The sequence below is a fragment of the Rhinolophus sinicus genome, linkage group LG01 (assembly GCF_036562045.2).
Source record: "Rhinolophus sinicus isolate RSC01 linkage group LG01, ASM3656204v1, whole genome shotgun sequence".
Lineage (NCBI taxonomy): Eukaryota > Metazoa > Chordata > Mammalia > Chiroptera > Rhinolophidae > Rhinolophus > Rhinolophus sinicus.
Genome location: NC_133751.1, coordinates 96,855,478 through 96,874,265, shown reverse-complemented (window position 1 = coordinate 96,874,265; position 18,788 = coordinate 96,855,478). Strand labels below are relative to the sequence as shown.

The window sequence follows — 18,788 nt, the reverse complement described above, 5'->3', positions numbered from 1 at the left end:
TTTCAATTAAAAGACTGATATTGTCAAACTTCAGTAAGTCCAACTAAATACTATTTTTAAGAGACTTTAAGTATAAGGACACAAAAGGGTGAAGAGACAAGAATGGAAAAAATGTACTATGCAAATACTAACCAAAAGAATGCTGGAGTTGCTGTGTTAGTATTAGACAAAGCAGGGCTAGAACCAGGGGAAGGCAAGCAAGTGCCAAGTGCATCAGGCACTTGCAGGAGTGAGTGAGTGAGAGCCTCCAGCAAAGACAGGCATCTAGGGCTCAAAATTTAAGGAGGCACCTTCTCTCTGGGTCAGGCAAGTGCAAAGTTGGCACCAGACAGCAAGTGTCTCCTTAAATTCTTCACTACAGTTCTGGCCCTGCAACAAAGGAGATTCCAAAGCAATAAGTATTACTAGATAAAGAAAAGGGATATTTCAGATAATAAAGGATAATAATATTAAATTTGTATGTGCCTGAAATAAGAACTTCGAAATATATAAAGTAGTAACTGACATAGTGTAAAAAAAATACAGACATAACAGTAAAACTCACATTCATAGGTGAACATTTTCACACACCACTCTCAGATACAGAACATGCCTTTGTCACCACATGGCGTTCTTTGTATCTCTGTATCTTTAGTCATTTTCTTATAAGGACAACAATAACATTGGATTAAGAGACCATGCTACTCCAGTGTGACCTAATTACATGTACAACAATCCTCTTTCCAAATAAGGTCACATTCTGAGGTACTGGAAATTAAGACATCAACATATCTTTTTTTGAGGGGGACGCAATTCAATTTGTAACAGATAGTTAAAAATGACATGTTATTATTTAGATTTATTTTTATTTAAATGTGATCAGAGTTTCTTTTCATGTTTTTTGGGTATTTTTATTTTCTTTCTGTTAATTGCCTAGTCATATCTTTTCTGATTTTTCAATTGGGTCTTTGAGGAGCTTTCCGTAAAGTATGGAAGTGTGTTCAATATTTCCTCAGCTTGTCATTTGTCTTTTGATCTCACATATATATTATATAAGAATAATTTAAAATTCTATATAATCAAATTTCTCTTTGTTTAGTTTAGTTTTGCTTTACGGCTTCTAGGTTTTAAATTATAATTGGAAATACTTCTTCCACCCACAAGTTAATAAATAAAGCCACATACTCTTTTGGAATTAAGTCTTTCATCCATTTGAAGAATTCATCTCTCCCTTTCTTCTCATTTTGAAGAGAATGCCACTTTCTTGTTTTCTTCATTTTCTATTTCCTCTGTAATATAAACTTGTTTTGATTTTTGTAGTCTTTGTCATTTGTTTTAACATGTGAAAGGGCTATTCTCTTGTTAAATTCTTATTCCTAAATATTCCAAATGAATTTTGTCACTTTTTCAAATTATAAATCATCCTGCTGGCAGTTTATTTGATATTTCATTGAATTTGAAAATACAACAAATTATTTTATTATTTGAAGTAATAACCCCTTACTACACAAATTGTAGTCTCTAAATACCCCATCCTAGTAAAAGGAAGTAGGGCCTCTTGGAGGTATGGCTAATTGTGAGGAAAATAATAATAATAATTAGTATCCTAAGGCATCTTTTCAGAACAAGTAGTGAAGAAATAAGTAAAGCCTACTAGGGTTGTGTCAAAAGCACTCAAGAATAAATTTGAAGAGGCTGCCTGGCCAAAGTTAGGACAATCTGAATATCAAAATGATAGTAATTACAATGTCTTGTAACATATCTTACAACACCACTCAACAACAATTGTAACAACATCAAATTAATTGATCACCTTTGGAGGATGCTAGTGAGTTAACCGATTATTTTTAAAAGTAGAAAGTAAAGAGATGAATCAAGAATTTAGCTTGTCTTTCTACATAATCTATACCACAGGGTAATCAAATAGCAAATGAGAGAAGTTTCTCTCTATAAATATATTCCAGCTAACAAAAAAGAAGGGGAAATATTAATAAATTAAGGAGGATGGGCATTAATCGTTAACTAAGAGAGAGTCAACCACACATTATCTGCCCTCCTAATGGAAAAACACATGACCAAAGACAAAATAATCCTGCAAGATTAAAAAAAAAGAGCATAAATTAAATCAAACCTCCATATCCAACTAGCAATTTATACTAACTATAGACACAAAAGAGACAAACATGTTTATACCATGAGATACAATCAGCAAAATTCAGACTGCAGGAAACTTTAAAAGACAAACTATTTTTTTTAAACTGCAAATTTTAGACTTTATTTGAATTTTAATTCAAAGGAGCAAACTGGAAAACTATACAACATTTATAAAGCAATTGGAAATTTGAGTACTGACTGGATTCTTAATAAATATTTTTAATATTTGGGTTGGTCAATATTATTGTGTGTTTAAAATTATTTTTAGAGATATTTATTTAAACATTTAAGAATAAAATGATAAATCTATTTGCTTCAAAGTAGTATGAGATAAATATAAAACGTAATTAGTCATACATTGATAATCACTGAATCTGCATGAGGTACTTGGTAATCAATTCTACTCTGTGTATATTTAAACTTTTCTATAATTAATTGAATTTTCTTATTAAGAAAAGGGGGCACTTCCAAGAAGGCATTGTCTTTTTATTTACTTATGTATGTGTATATATATATATATATATATATATATATATATATATATATATATATATTGTTCTAGTCTTAGAAGAGTTTGAAAACTTTCCTCTTATTCTTAACTGTACTTCTATGGATTTTATATTTTTGTTTCCTACCGCAAATGGGATCTTTCCTGCGATATATATATTTTTCTCTAACTGGTTGCTTGCACATAGGAAAGTTATTTTTGTGCAGTATTATTGAATGAATCCCCTATTCAATTCTTATTGTTTCTCAGATATTTTTATAGTATTGATTTTTCTGTTTATATAATTGTTATGGACTGAATGTTTGTACCCCTCCCCCCAAATTCATATATTATAACTAATCCCCAATGTGATGGTATTAGGAGGTGGACCTTTGTGAGGTGACTAGATCATGAGGCTAGAATCCTCATGAATGGGATCAGTGCCCTTATGAAAGAGACACCAGAGTTCCCTTGCCCATCTACCCTTCTCTCTGTGAAAACACAGAGAACAGAGAGAAGACAACTGTCTAAGAACCAGGAAGTGGGCTCTCACCAGACACCAAATCTACCAGTGCCTTGATCTTGGACTTCCCAGCCTTCAGAATGAATTTATGTTGTTTATGAGCCACTCAGTCTATAGTATTTTGTTATAGTAGTTTGAACTAAGACAATCATATAATTAGAAAACGATGATAAATTTGCTTCATTATTCTTTCCCCAAATTTATACCTTCTATTTTATTCTCTTGCACTGGCTTTTTTTTAAGAGCAATGCTATATAATGGTTGTAAAGGAGTTATTTTCTCATTCTAAATTTTACTGGTAATACTTCTAAGTTTGGTGCTGGTTTGTTGTTTGGGATATATATTTTTGATCACATAAAAAATATGTATGTGCTCATATGCCTTTATGTTTTTGTTATGGTTTGCTTTAATCAGAAATAAATTTTTTAAAGACAATCTGTTTCTTATTGGAGACATATGTAATAGTAATATATATTTCCACTTAAATTCCTTTGAAACTTAGAGACAATAACAACAATATAAGTTATTTTTAAAATAAAGGGCAAATACATTCACCCTTCAAAAGTTCTGAAATATGATATTTTTGAAAAAACACTGTTCCCAGCTTTCTAGTTACAAATCAAGTTTATTTCCCACCAATACCTTTACATGAAAAATGTTCATGTAATAAAATCTGAATCCCCAGAAGACATATATATATGGAACCGTGACAGTATAGCAGAAAAAAAAAATGTATAAATACTCTGGTCTGTCCTATTATGGCATAATTTTAACATAGGAGCAATCTTTTGTTTAAATATTAGTGTTCCATAAAGTCTAACAATGTAATTCAAACTAAGTTGTAATTCCAATACACCTACTCTTTTAATGAATGTGAAGAGAACAGGATCAATTTTCCATTCAATGAACTTTTCTTATATAGATGAGGGAAGAGAAACAAGCGTGGATTAAACAAGGAGAATTTGTCCCCTCAATTACATTGATATGTAGTAAGAATTTTATTATTCGGCAATAATTTTCCTAATGGAGTACATTTCTGAAATAATAATGAGAATTACTGGGATATATAATTAGATGATTTTTCACTCTACCTACTATTTTTAAAGATTAGCTCTAATCACTAAGTTGAAAGTGAGGAATAATTTATTAAGAGAAAGAACACTAATTGAGATCATAATTTTCTTGACTTCTCTTGGCCTTTATTTTTCTCTCTATAAATAAGGGGATAGGTCCAGATGCCCTCGAAGATATTTTTCAGATATGAGCTTCATTTAGCTATCCATTTAAAGTCCCTAACAAATAGTTGCAACTATACTCAAAAAAAAAAAAAAAAAAAAAGACAACCTGGAATATTTCAGTTTATCCCATTTACATTTAAGGATATAATAAAATTGATCTTAAATCTGTCATCTGGTATATTTTTTGGTTTTACTTCTTCATTGATATATTTTGCTATATGGATTTTCTAAATTTTTAAATGATATATATTGACTCCTCTATGGAAAACTGAAAAAAAGTACATATTTTTATTTCGTCCCACTCATTCTTCTCTATAACCTATTCCTTTTTCTATTAAGTTTTGTCATTTTTCGGTCTTTCAGAAAGTTGCCTTCATAAACTTGAATGATCTATTTAAGCTCCTATTTCTTAAATTTTCAATTCTATATAATATGTATTAACTCTGCTGACAAAAATTAAGAGATACATGACAACATCTACTATCCAATTTAGATGATATTTAGAACTTCTGAGCTGATGAGATTTGTATAAGCTTGTTGGACTCCGAGTTGATGTTATAGGGTGAGAGTTTGGAGGATTTTACATGTAGGTGGATGTAAATCTTTGGGGACCAGAGAGTGAATTGTGATAGACAGAATTACAGCTTCCCAAAGAAATTCACATTCTAATTCACATTCACATGTGAATATGTTACTTACTTGGCAAAATGGATTTTGCAGATAAGTTTAAAGTTATAGAGCTTGAGATGGGGAGATTATCTTGGATTGTCCAGGTGGATCCAATTGAATCATATGGTGTCTTCTGAAAAGGAAGTGGCCCACTGTTGAGAGAGGAAGACAGTCTCTGAGCTAAGGAATGTTGGTGGCCTCTAGAAGTTGGGAATGCCCTCCGTTTACAGTTATCACAATGGGGACCTTGATCCTGCAATTGCAAGGAAATGAATTCTGCCAGCAAATCAAATTAGCAGGAAACAATTCTCCCCTAGAACTTCCAGAAAGGAATGCAGCCCTGATTCTTTGAATTAGTCCAGTAAGACCCCTACCAAATTTGAGATCTAGAGAATTATAAAATAATAAATTTCTGTTAGTTTAAGACACTAAATTTGTCGTAATTTGTTAAGACAGCAATAGAAAACTAATACAACTATTTAGTGCCCTTTTAATTTTTCCCCTAGATTAAGGGTATTCCACTGTGAGATCATATAATCTCTACCTACTTCTCGAACAAATCAGGATCCCATTAGCAAGGAGAAAGGGGTGGGTGGCAGGGAGAATGGCAATACCCTGTTCCTACCACAAAGGACTAATCCTACTGATTTGGTTTACACCTCTAGTCCTACCTCTCAGACTTTCACCTCATGCTTTATGATCCAGCACTTCTAATCTATGAGATTGTCTTCTGGTTCTATGCTCTTGGTAATTCAGTTTCCTCTTCCTGGAATACCTTCAGTCTACTGCTTCATATCTTCCCATTACTCATCATGGCTCTCTTTTACTCTTCAAAGTACTGCATAGACATATTCTCTTCCACTAAGCTTTCTCTTCAAGATAAAATTACACAGTCTTTATTCAATTCTGTTTCTGCCCTCTGTCTATATTGCAATTATGGTATGTACCATAACAAAGTACATTTATTTGTTTACCTTCTGTCTCTCCTTCTGGTGTACCAGTGGCTACCATTGGGCTAAATGTTTGTTAGTATGATCATTATACCTAATAACACTCATGAATTGAGTGTTTGAATTATTCATTCTTTGTAATTATACTGAATATTACTCAAATTATACTGAATAAATACAATTGACACATACATTTTTATACTTTATGATTTAAAAATACAAGAAATGGAGAGAACATTACAATGAATTCTCATTAACTATAATTCAGCTTCAATAAACATCAACATTTTCATAACATTTTTAAATCAACTAGTAGGCCAATGACAATTTATTTCTCCAGCAGGCTGTCCTGTTGTTAACAGGAATTGTTTGATTTATATCTAAGGTGAGGAAATAAATGTCAATTCTCCAGGATCATAGTTCCCGTGAACTTGAACAGCAGTAATGGACAAAACACACTCAGAAGGAGTCACTAAGTACTACCAGTGGCCAAACAGCGAGAAAAATAGGGTCTATTATAGATTAGAACCTGAAAAACACTTCACAAGTGTCCTAAATGGCCATCACATGTTACAAGACTTGTATATGAAAGCGATTCCTGCCACTTATGATTTAATTCAAGAGAAAGCTAACGTGTTTGGTTTTTGTTTTTAATGATCCACTTCAATGTTAGCAAAAGAGGAAATGTGTCCTTGCTTTCTTGGATAAATCACTTGGCTGAAATTGCTTTAATTCATTTATTCCCAAAACAAAAGCTGAGGACTGAGGCTCTTACTGGAGTCCCATGGACGCCCAGCTCAGCCTCCGTCGGTGCCCGCACTGTGGAGGGAATTTACTAAGGAGGCTGCGTTCAGAGCGGCGTTTAGTGAAACCCCATCTAGAATCTAGATCCCAGGCAAAGGAGAATGCTTTAAAAGGCAGAACAAAATAACAAAAGCTGTAGTCTGGGCCTGGTTAGGGACAAGGCCCCCCCCCAAAAAAAAAGCAGTAACTTAACGGTCCTCACTCTCCCTCCGGGGATGGGAGCAGATCAAAACTACACTTCCCAGAATGCAAAGCGGTGGGGCAATGCGAAAGAAATGACGTGTTTTTACCTCCAGCTGGCTCGAGGCGCTTCTGATTTGATTATAAGCTCCAGCCCTTCTTCTTGGCTGTCTTCCACCTCAGCCTAATTGGCTCGGCCGTCTGTGCGTGGGAGGGCGGCTCAGTCGTCCCTGCCAGCTGATGAATGGAAGCGCTCAGCCTCGCGACCTCACGGTAAATAAAGTCCTTTCTCTCGTGGGAAGATGTAGCTTCTCCGGCTGCGTCAGAGCAAGAGGACTACATTTCCCAGGTGGCAGCGGGGCTGCCGGGCGGTATGGGGGCGGTGCCTCAGATCTGGTACAGTCAGCCCAAGCGTCTGCGGCGGGACTGTGATGGCCGGAGAGATGACGATCTTAGGTTAGTGTTCGTGGGGGGTTCCCTGTCGCTGTTGTGGGCACTGGGGCGGTTCGGGGAGGCCAGGATGGGCAGGGGTGGTTGTCACACCTTCTGGATCCAGCTGGCGCGGCACGAAGGGTGCCGCAAAGGTGATTTAAAGGCGGTTTGGGGCTGTTGGAGCAGCCTCTAGGATGGCCCAGGCCGGAGTAGGCCCACGTAGGGCCGGCGGCCACTTTCTGCGTACCCCCCAGGGACATCGGGTGTTCGGCAACAGTTCTTTCTAAATAAACGTCGATTTTGAATCGTTGGTTGAATTGAGGCTTTTGAGGGGCTGTAAGAATGTGCATCACTTTACACCCCTTTGTGGGAGAAGGGGGAAGAGCCCCAGCAGCGACCTGAGCTGCAGACTCGAGGGATGCTGGATTTTGAGAGATCCAGGCCTCTTTCTGCCAGTCCGGGTTAAGAATTTCCCTCCCCGGACAAGAAGGTGATGAAATGCTTCTGAAATTTTTCACGTAGGAGCAAGAGGAAACGGGTTGGCACATAATTTCAATTATGTGTTCATAAGGATGAGCTAACGATTAGTAAAACAGACTCCGACATACTGACGTTTTGGGTCGTATGTAACATGGATGGACACAGGTGTATAAAAGCCTTCTGAAAGGAAGTAAATAATTGTAATATTCGAAGTGGCATCTTTGTGCATCACTTCTGTTTACAGTCTTCATGGCATTTGTTCATATTTGTTTTTCTCATCAGTTAATATTAATTGAATATCTGCTGTTTGCTAGGAATCATTCTTGGTGCAGAGAATACAATTTACCATATCTGTCTTCAAGTAGCTTCCATTTATGTTGTAAAGTGTATACACTTTTATGCTTCTTCCCTAAATATTACTTATGCAAGAACTATGTTCTTAGTTGATACTTAACTACAAAAAAAAGTTAATTATATTCTTTTATGAAGTTGACAGTTTAATATCTAAGCAGCTTTCAAAATCATTTTATCCCATTTACCCATTTCATCCTGTTGAAAGAAAAAAAGGAGATAAGGGGATAAAGAGTTTTAGCATTACTATAACAGTTTTTGCTGTGAGAATTTTAATAACAGAGTCTTTTTAATATGATAACTAAAACTATAAAGCTATAAATCTAAATATCAAGTGATCAAGAACTTACATATATATATGTAGCTTTTGCTGCACGTGAATGGTTTTTCCTGTCAACATCACAATTATTATCAAAATGTTTTTTACTTTTTTATTTCTTTATTCACCCATAGTGAAGTACACAAACATCCAACTACAGGGTTTTTCGTTTGTTTGTTTTTGTTGTTACATCTTTTAATTGCATGTGGTCAGTTTAATGAAAAATGTGATGTTTGAGAGAAATGTTATCATTAGTACTATAAAAGAAAATATTTTGAAACTGTTTTTAGTCTTGTTTCAAAGAGTGACAAAATAATTTTACAAGAGTAATTTCACATATTGTACTAGTTTTATAAGACACAGCTTTTAATTTGTCTATTTCAGGATCGGCTGTTTTGACTCTCCTGTTGGCTGGCTATTTGGCACAACAGTATTTACCATTGCCTACTCCTAAAGTGATTGGCATTGACCTTGGCACCACCTACTGTTCGGTGGGGGTGTTCTTTCCTGGCACAGGAAAAGTAAAGGTCATTCCAGATGAAAATGGGCATATCAGCATACCCAGCACGGTGTCCTTTACTGACCATGATGTACATGTGGGGTATGAAAGTTTAGAGCTGGCAGATTCAAATCCTCAGAACACAATATATGATGCCAAAAGATTCATAGGCAAGATTTTTACCCCAGAAGAGCTGGAGGCTGAAATTGGCAGATACCCATTTAAGGTAAGTAATTAAGCTAAAATCTACTTTAATTTTAGTTCAGGGTACTATTTCAATTAACGCTTTCTCTTCAAGTTATAAAACTTTTTATTTCAACTGACTCAGTCTCCTTGGAAGTTGTATTATCTTATATACCAATCTGGTATACAAGCAAGTCCAGGGTGAGTTAATTCAGTGGCTCCACAGTGCTATCGAGGACTTGGGACCTTATCATATTCTTGCTCTGCCATCCTCAGAATGCCTGCTTAGCTCTTTCCTTGTAGCAGGAAGGCTAATGGAGCCCCATGTACTATAGGTGGGTGGGTGGGTAGGTGGGTGGGTGGATGGATGTATGGATGGATGAATGGATATATTCTCTTGTGTTTGAGTGTACACATATTTGTATACATAAAAATAAAGAAACTAGGTATGGTGTTTTATGACTTGTTTGAAATTCATCAATGTATCATGGACAATTAGTCAGTAGATTCCCACCATTTTTAGTGGTTGCATGGAATGACTGTTCAACTATTTAATTACCCAGACCCTATCAGTATACATTTTATTTTTTCCCTCGTTTTCCACCAGTGTTGGAGCTTCAGTGAATATCCTTGTACATATATCATGTTACTCTTCTTGGTAATTTCTTAAATTTGAATCCTAGAGGTAGAATTGATAGATCATATGCACATGTTTTTAAGGCTTTTGATTTATATTGTAAAATTGTGCACCAAAAAGGTTAGGTGCTCCTAACTATTCTTTAGAATGCCTATACCTTCACTAGTTATTATTTTAATCTTTGCCAATAGATAATTTTTTTTAAAAAATTGGCATCTTCTTACTAGTTTCTTGAATTCCTATGATGTCTAGTGAGGATGGACTTTCAAAATTGGTTTATTGGCATTTTGATTTTCTTTAGTGATCCATTTCTTATCTATCTTTTGTCCTATTTTGTTTTGGGGTATTTATCTTTTCCTTGATGACAAAATACACTTGTGATGTTTTAAGTACCGTGTTTCCCTGAAAATAAGACGTAACCGGAAAATAAGCCCTCGCATAATTTTTCAGGCTGACATCCCCTGAACATAAGCCATAATGTGTCTTTTGGAGCAAAAATTAATGTAAGACCCAATCTTATTTTTGAGGAAACGTAGTAGTTTTGCCTTTTTATAACATAATTGTGTTTTTGAGCTGTCAAGAACATCAATTTTTATGTAGTAAAATTGTCTCTTAATAATGTTTTTAAATGGTTTTGGACTTCCATGCTTTCAATGGCCTTCCCATCTTACTTACTTTTTTTGTTTGTTTTTTTTGTCTTGTCCCCAACACTTTTATATGAGTTTTTGTAGGTTTGCTGTTTTTTTCTTTTAAACATTTAAATGTTTATTTCATATAGGATTTTTTTTTTTTGTAAATTATGAAGTGGGATTCTAAATGATAGGTTTTAAAATAATTGTATCAATGCTGTTTATTGCATAACCCTTACATAAAAAATCTCAAATTTTTTATCCGTTTTTGAAGGAGAAAAAAATACTTTTAGGTTTCTTTCTTAGATTCCTTTTTGTTTTGTTTATTTTTTGTTTCAGGCATACTGAACAACATAGTGATCAGGCATTTACACATTTACATAACTCACAAAGTAATAACCCCAACAAGTCTACCACCCACCCCGACACTGTACATAGCTATTAGATCATATTGACTATATTCCCCGTGTTGTACTATACATCCCCGTGACCGTTGTTTTAAAATTATAGTTGACATTCAATATTTTATTAGTTTCAGGTGTACAGTGTAGTGATTAGACATTTATATGATTCATAAAGTGATCTCCCAATAAGTCTATTACCCATCTGACACTATACATAGCTTTTATAATACTGTTAATTCTAGTCCCTATGCTATACTTTACATCCCTGTGACTCTCCTGTAACTATCAATTTGTACTTCTTAATCCCTTCACCTTTCTGATCCAGTCCCCCAAACCTCCTCCCATCTAATAACCATCAGTTTGTTCTCTCTCTATGGGTCTGTTTCTGTTTTGTTTGTTTATTTTCTTTAGAGTCCACATGTAAGTGAGATCATTTAATGGTATTTGTATTTCCTAGTTTGACTTATTTCACTAAGCATAATAATACCCTCTAGGTCCATTCATGTTGTCGCAAATGGTAATATTTCATCCTTTTTTATGGCATTGTATAAATATACCACAGTTTATTTATTTAGTCATCTTTTGATGGGCATTTCACTTGTTTCCATATCTTGGCTATTGTGAATAGCTTTGCAGTGAACATAGGGGTGCATGTATCTTTGAATTAGTGTTTTGGATTTCTTTGGATAAATACCTAGGTGTGGAATTGCTGGGTCATAAATAAGGTAGCTCTGTTTTTAACTTTTTGAGGAACCTCCGTACTATTTTCAATAGTGGTTGCACCAATTTGCAATCCCACCAGCAGAACGTAAGGGTTCGTTCCCTTTTCTCCACATCTTGCCAACACTTTTGTAGAATGATAAAATCATAAAGTTATACATCTTCCTCTAAATTACAGCTTTAGATACATGTTGATCTAAGAATTATTTTAAGGTCCCCCCCTCCCCTTAAGTTTCTAAGTAATCTGATTTTTTGTTGTTTCTCTTTCACGTGGGCTGTGATAGTACTGGTATCTTTGGACCTTATTTTAATAGTGTCTGTAGCTTGTTTTAGTTTTCTCCACACAGGTGAAATACTTTTTGGAAGGTCAGGTTTCCTTAATTGAAACCTAATTATGTGGTCCAGAATGACTTGAGTAAATTTCTTATAATTTCTTACAACAGACTAATTCTCTTTACTATTGATGTTAATACAGTCGTTTCTGTTGGTGAAAGTAGGATAGTATGTTTTAGAATTAATCTAGTTTTTTAAATGGACAACTACATTTGGGATAATGAGGTAATACAATATGTGTATACACATAATACAATATGTGTTTTTGTAGAAATAAGAATATAAGTGATATTTGATTCTTGGATAAGAGCATAATGAAGCACTAAAATTGTTCTTGCTAATATGTTCTGAAACATTCTTTCAGTTATCTGTTACTTTTGGAACAGTTTATTTTAAGAAAAAGATCTTTAGTCACATACATGATTTAGCAACTATTATTCTTTATATTTCATCATTCATTTTTTTTCATTTAACAAATATATATCAAGAATCTTTTATGTTACAGTTATATTCCTGGTGATGAATGTTACTATTTTGTTACCGAAAACTATGGTGTGGATTCATTTTAATAGATTTTAAAGTACAACTTTTAATCTCTAATCTTAATAAATATAATTGATAGATTACAAGTGAATTTTATGACTTTGTAAAGGTAAAGGTAAGTTTTGATTAAATAAGTCCAGTATATATTTGTAAGTATATGTATAATGTATACCATTTTTGCTGTTTTTTTTTTTTTTTTTGCAAATCCTATCCACAGGTTTTAAACAAAAATGGAATGGTTGAGTTTTCTGTGACAAGTAATGAGACCATCACAGTGTCCCCAGAATATGTTGGCTCTAGGTTATTATTGAAATTAAAGGAAATGGCAGAGAAGTATCTTGGAATGCCAGTTGCCAATGCTGTTATTTCTGTACCAGCAGAATTTGATCTAAAACAGAGAAATTCAACAATTGAAGCTGCTAACCTTGCAGGTAATAGTCACCTTTGCCTGAGTTACATTTTTCTAAAAATGTTCTTAGGTTGAAAATCTTCTGTAGTAAAGTGTATCACCTTGAAAACTACCTATCTAGGCATGTAAACAAACTATATGGTAGGTAAATGGGATGGATTTTGATATAAGTTTACAAACAATAAGAAAGCACAATGTAAAATGTATGTATTATAACAACAACCAATCAGGCACATGACAAAGGCTGAGAGAACATGGACATATGTGAGCCTTGAGCTTTTTTCTTCTAAACTTTTCTTAATGTTAAGATGAATATAATTTTTTTTAAAAATGTGAGGTGGGGGAGAATCCATTTAACACCATTCAGCAGATATTGAGTGTCTCGATAAAACAGATAAATCCCCATTCTCGTGGAACTTATATTCTACTAGAGGGAAACAGAAAATCAGCATTAAAGAGAAGTAGATCATGGAGTTTCTCATGTTCAGCATGATTGATGTTTCGGGACAGGTAATTCTTTATTATAGGGGAATGTCCTGTGTACTGTAGGTTATTTCGCAGCATCGTAGCCTCCACTCACCAGATGCTAGCAGAACTATCCCCACCTCAATGGTGACAGTCGTCTGTCTCCAGACATTGCCAGATGTCCCTGAAGGGGCAAAATGGCCTCTGGTTCAGAATCTTGATACAACGTATATCGGAAAGTAACATGCTATGGAAAAAAAAAAAAAAAAAAGGATAAGGGGACAGGATTGCTGGGTGGTCAGAGAGTAGAAGATCCAGCAGGTTTTAAAGAATGGTCAGATAGGCCTCGTTGAGAAAGTGACATGTTTGCAGATTTAAAAGAAGCAAGGTTGATAGCCAAGGAGATATATAGAAGAATTATGTTGCTGGAGAGAGATGGGCCAGTGTAGCAGCCACAAAATGGAAATTTGCTCTTACAGAAAATAGGAGGTTGGCCACTGTGGCCAGAGCAGAGTGAGTAATGAAGTCAGAGAACTAAGGGGAAGGGTGTTACAATCTTTAAATAAATTCTTCTGCGTTGGAATAGTTTTTATGGCTCCTGCTACAGAAAGCCATATTACTTTGCAGACCACTCATGTGTGGCATTTAGTTTAAAGCAGGAATTTTTCTCAAGGAAATCTGATCTTTTGCCTGCACAAATATAACAATTCAAAATCAGATTTGCTGTATATTTCAGATTTGCATTTCAGGGTGTTGTAAGTACTCTTTAAGGGTACTTTAAGTACTCTTTAAGGGTATCATTGTAGCTATTTGAACATCTCATCTAGATTTTTCTTTTTATTATTTCTGTTTATTCATCTTTCTTTTTATGAAAAAGTCATTTTGTTTTACTTGATAATCTGTTTCACAAAATAGATATTTTTAGAAAATCTATAATAGTATTCTCTAGGAAGTGATAGTATTGTACATTCCAAATCTTTTAAATAAGGTTTTGTTTTAATTTAGTTTAAAGAATTAATAAGCCTGTTTGAAAAGTGCAGCTGTAAGTTATAGGTGGTCTACCTTTTGCATTTGTCTTCTTCCTAACTGCACTGTCTTTAGAAACAAGTTCAGTGCTGGGGATTTATATTACATTACTCTTCCTTTTAAATCATTTGTTTCTATTTTTCAGCTTTTTATCATGCAAAACAAGAATTTTTTTAAAAAAAGATAAAATGCCTACTGGTACTTTTTAATTATAAGAAGGACTTTCTTTTGTTGAATAATGACAATTAGTGTTTGTAAACTGCTACATGAAAGCCAATCTGCATTCTCAATATATTTTCTGAAAAAATATTTGATATCATTAAGAGATAGTTCCTTTTACGTCATTTAAAAAATTTAACCGAGATGTGCACTGTTTTTTAATAGTACACATTTGAGTTAAAATCGCTTCAACCCAGTTTTTTTTCGATCACTCTTTGCATGAGTAAAATCTTATAATACATTAATTAAGGAATTTGTTATTCCCAGAATATCATTTTGATACATACAGACGTATAAATATATATGCATAACTATAATGTAAACTTTTATTTTTGACTTAGGGAACAATAAACTTGGAGGACAGGACTTCAATCAGAGGCTGCTGCAGTACTTGTATAAACAGATTTATCAGACATACGGCTTCCTACCCTCTAGGAAAGAGGAAATCCATAGATTAAGACAAGCTGTGGAAATGGTCAAATTAAATCTGACTCTTCATCAGTCTGCTCAGTTGTCAGTATTGCTGACGGTGGAGGAAGAGGACAGAAACGAACCTCAGAGTAGTGTCACTGAACTGCCGAAGGACAGACTGTCCCCAGCAGAGGGCCCCCTCGTAAACAGCATGTTTGGAGCTGATCTTTCTGAAAAGAAGAGTGGAGAAAGTCAAGTTTTATTTGAAACGGAAATATCTCGGAAGCTCTTTGACACCCTGAATGACGATCTCTTCCAGAAAATATTGGTGCCCATTCAGCAAGTATTAAAAGAAGGCCATCTGGAAAAGACGGAGATCGATGAAGTGGTTTTGGTTGGGGGCTCTACTCGTATCCCTCGGATCCGCCAAGTTATCCAGGAGTTCTTTGGAAAGGATCCCAACACGTCTGTAGACCCTGACCTGGCAGTGGTGACGGGAGTGGCCATCCAAGCAGGGATTGATGGGGGCTCTTGGCCTCTGCAAGTCAGTGCTTTAGAAATTCCTAATAAGCATTTGCAAAAGACCAACTTCAACTGAATTATGGAGGAATGGTGATTATTTGTGATCTTGTCTAATCTGTTCCTTTTTATCAGACCACCTCCTCCAAAAAAAGAAACTCTCTAAAACATCTCACAAATTCACCTAAAAGCAACATTTAGATACACAAAAATTTTACGTAACATTTTGTTTTAGAATCGAATGTGACCAAATTGATCCTATTTGATTTTGGAGAGATTCCATTGCAACATACTTTTAAAATGATAGAATTGAGGTAAAACTCCCTTGTAGGAGCTTGGTGGCTGTATTTTCTGGATTCTGGAAGTAGATAACCATATGCACTTAAAATTATATTCTGTAAGCATTACCTAGTGCCAATTCCAGGACTCCCAGTTCTTACTAAATTGTATTAGCAGGAGCTGGTAATTTACATACTTGGTTATAGCATGTAACCATTAATTTGAACTATACTTGAAGGACAGTGCTGGTGTCAGATATTTACATTGGCTGGGAGATAGCAGTATTAGTAGTATAAGCTGCATATGTAATATTTAATAACTTCCATGTTATATAACAAAATTACTTTCACAAATTCAGTATCCCATTATGTGTCCTATTCATGCATTCTCTAGATTTAAAAAATAATGGATCAGTTTTTCTTTCTAAAATACCTATAGATATATTCAGATGTTTCAATAGCTGATAGCAGAAATACCCCGTTTATGTTCTAGTTCCTCCATCTGCTGTGCATCATTCTCTGCTTGGATTTCCATGATTTTGCCCGGTTAGAAAACAATGGGGAATTTGTAATTGCATTTTTAAAATGTGTTAATGTCACAATAAAGCCGTCATTACTATCATTTTTTATTTTATCCAAGACCTTTGTAGGCAATGGTAAACAGCAGTAATTAGCTACAGTATTTGTTTTATGTTTTTGTTTTTGTTGTCAGTAAGCCCTGGAGAGTATAGCTTGCATTTGATTTAGTTTTACTGAGATTTTTTTCCCCCATATTTATTTTTGAATGAAGAAAATGTGCTCATTTGTAAAAACTTTGCTATCATTTCCCATTATCATTTTAAAATTGTCACACTTGGACTACTTTTAGCCTTAAGATGAGAGCCAAAAATTCATGGTACTGGAAACAATGTGGAAATGTAATATGAACGGCAGTCTAGAAAATCTTCCACCAATCAGCATTTGTAGCAGTTTTGTTTTGGTCTGTTTCCTTTTACAAAAGTGACGGGGACCAAGAGAAAAATAGCAGTTCTTTTTCTGTGATGCCCATATTATATGAAGATTTTCTTTTCCTTTAAGAGAAGCATGCTTCATATCAATATTCAAAAATTATACTCTCGTCAACATTTTTGTTAAATTATATCTTACAAAAATTTTATCCATTGAATTTTTAGTCACTGAAAAAGAATTAAGCAAGCTCATTTCAGCAACATCAAAACATTTCAGCTTAGTAAAAAGCTGAATGTTAATATTTTTTGTAGATCTAAAAAAGAAAATTTCTTAGCAGTGAAATTGCTGTTAAAACATAATTTCAAATACTTTTGTGTACAGAAAATGTCTGTAGTAGGTAGATAGAAAAATATAAAATGTTTGTTGACATTTCATTTTAGAACTAATGGAGAAATGCCAAAGGGAAATCCTTCACTGCATTATGAAAATATTGAAGTGTTCTTTTGGACTTTCTACATATCTTTAATAGATTTTAGAATGGGAAAAGATCTTTTTGTGAAGGTCTTTAAGAGAAAAGTGTTCAATTTATTAAAATTTCCACATACAGAATTAGCATTAACCTAAAGCATTTTAAGTTTTTTTTGTTTTGTTTTGTTTTTAAGCTGAATTTCTTCAGTATCTGAGATAGTTTAAGACAATCTGTTGACACTTTTAGAGGAAACAATTTGCAAAATAGGGCAGCTAATCTCATACTCTGGAATTTAAATAATTTGTGTCTGAGAAATATAATGTAAGTGTTGGAATTTGGGGGCAATAGTTTAGCATTTTCCCTATTATAGTTACACCTTTAAAAAATGAAGTAATGTCTGTCTTCAGTCATGTTTTAGCAGGCTATATATAAATAAACTTGACATCAATATAGTTTATTTAAGAGAAAAATGCATCCCGAAAGGGATCATTTATGCATAATAATTTGAAGACATTTTTCATAAAGCAAACCTACATTTTGGTTGTACATCTAGCTAGTGTTTTTTGAAGTACACAGCTTTAAAGATATGAACTGTCTTGTGTGATTAGAATATGTGAATGAGTAATTTATTTTGTATCAGGAATGTTTTGGTACTGTGTTCACTGAAACCACTGACGCACCTGTAGATACTACTGTGTATAACGTACTGAAGATTATGGTTATTGTGCATAACAGGTTGTGCCTCTTAAATGTGTGTGTATACAGGTAATTCACGTTTTAGTGTAAATAAATACAACTTTGCAGTTTGTTTTAAACTGTGTACTTTATTTTGTATTCAGGACTAGGCCTGAGTACATTTTTGATGTATATAAATAAGAAAGGAAGTGGGGTTAGAGCTGATCTCATTTTCATGGCAGGTGACCCTCAGCTATTGCCTAGTTCCCTGCATCCTGAACGTCTCTGGAATTTACTTTTACTTATATCCCTAATTTAGAAGAGACAGTCCCTGTATCACATAAACACTATCTAGAATCCTGAATACCAATTCATGGTGTCTGACTATAATGGAGCCAAGACCTAAATGGATCTAGATCATAAATAATCCTGCATAATAGACTGCTGTAATCCTTTGGTTGGTGGCTAGTGCCTTCTAATTTTCTAATAAAGTTTGCATTATTTTTAGACAAAAAAAACTCAGTAATTTTTTAGAGGAATTCGTTTGATTAATGTAGTCTTCAAATGAGCCCTTAAAAATAGACTTGATTCTCTCCAATGTTAATTCCTGTGATTCCTTCAAAGTTGTATTAACTACTGTTGCTGAGGGACACAAATATGAAGAAATATAGTGACACTTCCATACTTACTTCATTTAACAAATATCCAACGCTCCAGGAGGTAGGCAGCTTCTAATGTGGCTGCCAATGATCCCAACCTCTTGGTGTCCTCCTCTTCCCTTGAATTTGGGCAGATTTAATGAGTCACTGCTAATGAACAGAATAATGCAGACTGGCTTGGGATGTCACTTCTGAA

The 18,788-nt window shown here is 34.3% G+C and overlaps 1 protein-coding gene across 1 annotated transcript; it reads left to right on the top strand.

Moving 5' to 3' along the window:
- Positions 1-7,289: 7,289 nt before the first annotated feature.
- HSPA13 (heat shock protein family A (Hsp70) member 13) lies at positions 7,290-18,066 on the top strand. The gene is made up of 4 exons (XM_074326016.1): positions 7,290-7,440; positions 8,951-9,291; positions 12,732-12,993; positions 14,963-18,066. The coding sequence occupies exons 1-4, from the start codon at positions 7,416-7,418 to the stop codon at positions 15,640-15,642; spliced, it is 1,308 nt and encodes a 435-aa protein (XP_074182117.1). The 5' UTR covers positions 7,290-7,415; the 3' UTR covers positions 15,643-18,066.
- The last annotated feature ends 722 nt before the right edge of the window (positions 18,067-18,788 follow it).

Coding starts and splice junctions, on each gene's coding strand:
- HSPA13 (XM_074326016.1), top strand. CDS start 7,416: ATGGCCGGAGAGATGACGATCTTAG. Junction 9,292..12,731: donor TTGGCAGATACCCATTTAAG/GTAAGTAATTAA, acceptor TCCTATCCACAG/GTTTTAAACAAAAATGGAAT. Junction 12,994..14,962: donor TTTTCTAAAAATGTTCTTAG/GTTGAAAATCTT, acceptor TGTAAACTTTTA/TTTTTGACTTAGGGAACAAT.